This window comes from Orycteropus afer, unplaced genomic scaffold (genome assembly GCF_000298275.1).
Source record: "Orycteropus afer afer isolate SDZICR_OR568_19922 unplaced genomic scaffold, OryAfe1.0 scaffold00079, whole genome shotgun sequence".
Taxonomy (NCBI): Eukaryota; Metazoa; Chordata; class Mammalia; order Tubulidentata; family Orycteropodidae; genus Orycteropus; species Orycteropus afer.
Window position 1 is genome coordinate 7,464,678 of NW_006921666.1, and position 6,020 is coordinate 7,470,697.

At 40.8% G+C, this 6,020-nt stretch overlaps 1 protein-coding gene across 1 annotated transcript in view; it reads left to right on the plus strand.

Moving 5' to 3' along the window:
* The first annotated feature begins 570 nt into the window (after positions 1-570).
* Positions 571-6,020, plus strand: part of AREL1 (apoptosis resistant E3 ubiquitin protein ligase 1) — a 27,161-nt gene continuing 21,711 nt past the window's right edge. The window contains exons 1-3 of the mRNA XM_007941367.2: positions 571-586; positions 1,522-1,748; positions 2,658-2,895. Of these exons, the coding sequence (XP_007939558.1) occupies positions 571-586; positions 1,522-1,748; positions 2,658-2,895 (481 nt within the window). The remainder of the gene's footprint in view (positions 587-1,521; positions 1,749-2,657; positions 2,896-6,020) is intronic.

A 6,020-nucleotide genomic window follows, 5' to 3' on the forward strand; every position in this document is an offset into this window, starting at 1 on the left:
TCTCTTACCCACTGCTTATTATTGGGGTGACCCAGAGTTCATTTTAATTACATAATACCAACATGATAATAATACTTGCTTTTTAAAATCCACGTTTTATGTGGCTATTTCTACGTGGATGAATTACTTCCAGAAGCAAATATAAGTGAAAAGTAACTCCATTATCCTCTTTGCTTGTGTTAATTGGTACCACTTTGCAAAGGTGAGGGAAACTGTCTTGGGAGTCCCAGATCTAAGAAGATCAAAGCCGTGTTACTGCATTTTCTAATTAGCAGGAAAGCAAGTGGCTGCTGGTGATATTCCTGGGGTGGTCAGTATATTGGAAATCTTGAGGGCAAATAATACAGTCTCTCTTTGTTGCTCTAAAATATGTCTCGCCTGTCACCCTAGAGAAAGAGGACAGGGATAGTAAGTCTCTGGACGGGAGGGAGTTGGTTGGCTCAAGCCATGCACTGTACTTTGTCTCACTTTGAGGTGGCTGTAAGGAAGAATTGGAGAAAAGACTGAACAAGTTTTCTTTCATAGCTGCAGCTGTGATCCTCGGCTGTCTGTCAGCGTTGAAGAGACCTGATGTTTTACGTTATTGGTAAGTTATGGAAGAGTCTCTTTATGATCTTTTTGTGAGGGTTGCTTACATCCTTTTGCCTCCCTGTCTGCTCCCTTCCTTCTTGAAAATAGTTCTAGAAATATAGCCATTTATGACAGAATGTACCATCGCAGAGTTGCCAGCGGGATTCATTCATTTGGGAAGTATTACCGAGTGATTATAGTCAGTGCCAGACACTGCTTACTGTAGTCAGAGGCAAAAATCTGCCTTCAAGGAGTTCATAACGTGATGGGGAGACAGTCAAATCAAAAGGGAAAAGATGGATGTACAGGAGTTTGAGGGAGCCCAGAAGAGGAAACTGTTAACTGTGGTGGAAAATGGGGAGGGCTTTATGGCAGATTCGTTGCCTGAAGTGAGACATGAAGGATGAGGTGAGTTTGCCAAGTGGACAAGGAGGGCTTCCAAATGGTGGGATCAGAATGCACATTCTTTGTGCTGCTTCTGTGAAGGCCCATCACATGCTGAGATGGGAGAGTTGCGGGGGAGCATTATATGTGGTTCATGACGTAGAACCAAGGTTGGCAAACATTTTCTATACAGGGTCAGATAGGAAATATTTTTGGCTTTGAAGGCTGTATAGTCTCTGTTACAGCTACTTAGCTCTGTGAATGTAGTGTAAAAGCAGGCATAGGTAATACTTAAACGAATGGGTGTGACCACATTCCAATAAAACTTTTTACAGAAACAAGCAATGGATGGGATTGACCCAGAGGTTGTAGGTACTGAGCCCAGGTGTAGACATTCCTCTTTTCACCCACAGACAGGGATAATCACCCAGTGGAGTGTTTCTTTGAAGTCTTGCGTCTCATCCTGATCTCCTTTAATTTTTGAGAGATGGCTAGCTAGCCTGTTCCATAATGAGAAGCTGTACAGTGTAACTGGCAGATGGCATGTGTGTTCTCTCTTTTATGTAGGTGGAATCACGGTGTCTGTGGTCGCATTCTTCTTCACGATTAAGTTCCTCTTTGAGCTTGCCGCACGTGTAGTCAGCTTCCTCCAGAATGAGGACCGTGAGCGCCGAGGGGACCGGACTATTTATGACTACGTGCGGGGAAATTACCTGGATCCCCGGTCTTGCAAAGTCTCTTGGGATTGGAAGGACCCCTATGAGGTGGGCCACAGCATGGCCTTCCGAGTGCATGTAAGGGAAAGTTTCTGTCTCCATACCATTGGGGTTTCTGAGTCACTTGCTTTCCAGAGCCTGGTTCAGGTTGTTGGAGGTGGCTGCTTAAAATGTTAACATTTTCCAGATCTCTCAATCCCTCCCAGGAACTTGGAAATTAATGTCTGAAGAGTCAGGAATTTCTCTATCATTTTGGTTTACTAGTGCTTAGCGTTAAAGATGTATAATTGCCTTTTCAAAATAAGAAAAATATTACTGAAAAGAGTAGACGGTGTAGACTAGAGGTCAGTAAACTGCCACCCTAGCACCCAATCGAGCTTGCCACCTGTTTCTGTAAGTAAAGTTTTGTTGGAACACAGCCATGTATTAGTTATATATTGCCTATGGCTGCTTTAGCACTTGAATATGGCCCACAACACTGAAATTATTTACTGTTGACACTTAACAGAGAAAGTTTGCCAATCCCTACGGTGATTTCTCCACTGCAGCATTGTGCTTGGCTTGGCAGTCAAACCCACAACTGCCCTTGCCTGGTGCTGTAGTTCCCTCAGTACCAATGGCACTAGCTTACTTACCTTTTAAGTTTGGATCAGCATTGATTACATGAAGGGTGGCTAAGATGGGGGCAGCGTTTGTGGTTAAGAAATGTCAAGTTTAAATTGATGTTTTCTTGATTCACTGGTATATTTTACTCCCTTACTCTGAACAGATTACACTTTGTGTGTAATTTAATTGTTTTCTTTGAGATGCTGAGAGAATTTTTCTCCATGTGTTTTTGTGAATAGAATGGTAGGAGTGGGTGGGTACTGGGATTTACCAGTATGACCTCTGCCAGCTACTTCCTTCTTCCCCCACCTGCTCTCTAGTCACATGGGGAATGAGTTCTCCCTCTATTCACTAAAAGGTGCCCCTTCTCTCCCCCTGCAGTTATTTTATAAGAACGGGCAGCCTTTCCCCGCACATCGGCCTGTGGGACTAAGAGTTCACATCTCTCATGTCGAGCTAGCGGTGGAAATTCCAGTGACTCAGGAAGTCCTTCAGGAGCCCACTTCCAACGTGGTAAAGGTGGCCTTCACTGTGCGCAGGGCTGGGCGTTACGAAATCACAGTGAAGCTTGGTGGATTAAACGTGGCCTATAGTCCCTACTACAAAATTTTTCAACCTGGTAGGTTCATTCTTTCTTTTACTCACTTTTTAAATAACCATCTTTATTGTGAATTTAATTCACATACCATGCAAGCCATCCATTTAAAGCACGTAATTCATGGTTTTTATTATGCATAGAGTTGTACAGCCATCACTACAATTTTAGAACAGTTTTAATCACCTCAGCAAGAAACCCTATACCTATTAGCAGTCATTTCCCGTTTCCACCAAATGCCTACAGCCCTAGGCAACCACGAATTGACTTTCTGTCTCTGTGGATTTGCTTATTCTGCACATTTCATATAAGTGGAATCATTAAATATGTGGCCTTTTGAATCTGGCTTTTACTTAGCATAATGTTTTCAAGGTTCATACATGCTATAGCATGAATCAATATTCATTTCTTCATATTTCTGGATAATATTCCATGATATGGATATATGTGGGAGAAAGATAATACATTCTATTTCCATAAAAATTTACAACCTTGGAAACCCTGTGGGGCAGTTCTACTCTGTTCTATAGGGTCAATGTGCATCAGGATGGACTTAATAGCAATGGGTTAGTATGGATATACCACATTTTATTACATTCATTTGTTGGTTGATGGATACTTAGGTGATTTCACCTTTTCTGGCTTTTATAAATCATTCTGCTGTGAACATTAGTGTACCAGTTTTTGTGTGGGGATAGGAATAGAATTCCTGGGTCATCAGCCTAGTAAGTTCTTAAGGGGTTAGGGTGCCAGAATAGACAGGAGGTAAATTCTTCTGATTTTTTAAACGTTTTCAAGTAAAAGCACCTTGACTCTAATTTCGCCTCTGCTGCCAATATATGTTTTACTTCTCACTGAAGAATGCCTGCTCAAGCTTTTGGTATCTAACAGTTAGTTGAAGTCTTTTTTTTTTTTAACAGTTGAGGTTTTTATCTCTACTTTTGTGACTATTTTTTCTCACATCCTCTGTGCCAGATGATAGATACTTTGAAGTCTGAGAGTGTAATGGCTGACTGCTGGGGCTGTAGCATACATTTAGAGTGCTGAGGTCCCACGAGCCCTGTGTTCTTTGCCTGGCTTCTTTTTGAGGTTGTTATTAGATGCTGGCCAGTTTGATATCCACAGAAATGATAGGACCTTAGGTAGCTTTTGGAAGCAAACCATAATGAGAGAGGCCTTAAGGAGATGTGTGTACTTTGCTTGACTGCTCTTCTGTTTTCTTTCTCTGTAATAGAGGAAGGCTCTGGATACCGTAGCTCCCACGCCATCTCCCCTCCATAGATGTCCTTTGCTTAAGTACCTCACTCACAGCTCCTTTCCACATGAATTCACATCACCCCACCTCCTTGCCACCAATGGGGAATAATTCACATCCTTATAACATGGACCAGCACTTTGTTTTAGAATTAAACTTTTTAATTTGAGATCACTGTAGAATCATAGGCGGTTGTTAGAAATAATACAGAGAGATCCTCTGTACGCCTTACCCACTTTACCCCCATAGTATTGTCTTACAAAACTGTGAAATAATATTGAAGCCAGTGCACAGACATTGACGCAGGCAATGCAGAGTCAAGATGCAGAATGGTTCCATCACCACGAAGATTCCTCCTGTTGCCCTTTTATAGACACACTCATTCCCCTTCTGAAGTCTTCCACCTGTTTCTTGACCTGGCAACCCATTTTCCATTTCTGTGATTTTGTCATTTCAAGAATGTTATCTCAGTGGAGTGATACAATCGGTAAGCTATTGGAAGTAGCTTCTTTTCACTCAGTGTAATTCTCTGGAGATTTCCCCGGCTTGTTGAAAGTATCAATAGATCCTTTTTATTGCTGAGCAATCTTCTATGGTTTGAATATGCCACAGTTTGTTTAACTGTTCACCCATTGAAGGACATCTGGGTTGTTTCCAGCTTGGGGCTATTACGAATAAAAGTTATTATAAACATTCGTGGACAGGTTTTTTGTGTGAACATAAGTCCTCATTTCTCTGGGATAGATGCCCAGCAGTAGAGTTGCTGGGTTGTATGATACCTGCATGTTTAATATCTTAAGAAACTGCCATACTGTTTGCCAGAGTGGCTGTAACATTTTGCTTTTCCATCAGCAGTGTATAAGTAACCCAGTTTCCCTGCATCTCACCAACATTTGGTGTTGCCACTATTTTTTTTATTTGCCATTTTGATAAGCATGTGGTGATGTCCTGTTGTAGTTTTAATTTTCATTTCCCTTATGAGTAATGATGCTGAACATCTTCTCTTGAGCCTATTTGCCATCTGTGTATCCTCTTTGGTGCAGTGTCTCTTTGTGTCTTATGCCCATTTTCTGATTGGATTGTATGTTTTTTCACTGTCAAGTTTTGAGAGTTCTTTGTGTATTCCAGATACTGGTCCTTTGTTGAATACATGGCTTACAAATATTTTCTCCCAGTCTGTAGTGTGTCTTTTATGCTCTCAACAGGGTCTTTCATGAAGCAAAAGTTACTAATTTTGATGACGTTCCATTTATCCTTTCATAGGTAAGGCTTTTGGTATCAAGTCCAAGAATTCTTTAACTAGCCCTAGATCCCAAAGATTTTACTCTATTTTTTTTTCCCTAAAAGTTTTATAGTTTTACATCTTACATTTAGTGTTGTGATTCATTTTGAGTTTATTTGTGTATTAGGTATGAGGCCTAGGTCAAGGATCATTTCTTTGTCCATGGATTGCTCCAGTACCATTTGTTGAAAAGGCTCTCCTTCCTCCATTGAATTGCTTTTGCACTTCTGTCAGAAATTGCTTGGGCATATTTGTGTGGATATGAAGTAGAATCTACTCCCCAGCAGCTGGTTAATTTCTCAGTCATCTCTTCTTCTCCACTGGTCTACGTGTTGCCAGTACCACATAGGGTTGATGACTGTTGCTGTATAGTAAGTCTTGAAATTGAATAAACTGACTCTTCCCATTTTATTCTTCCTTTTCAAAATTGTCTTAGTTGTTCTAGGTCCTTTGTGTCTCTATATAAATTTTAGATTAATCTTTTATAAGTCCACAAAAGTATCTTTCTGAAATTTTGGTAATTATTGTGTTAAACTGTGTATCAGTTTGGAGAGAATTAACATCTTTACTATGTTAGGGTTCCAGTCCATTAAATATGGTACCTCTCCATTT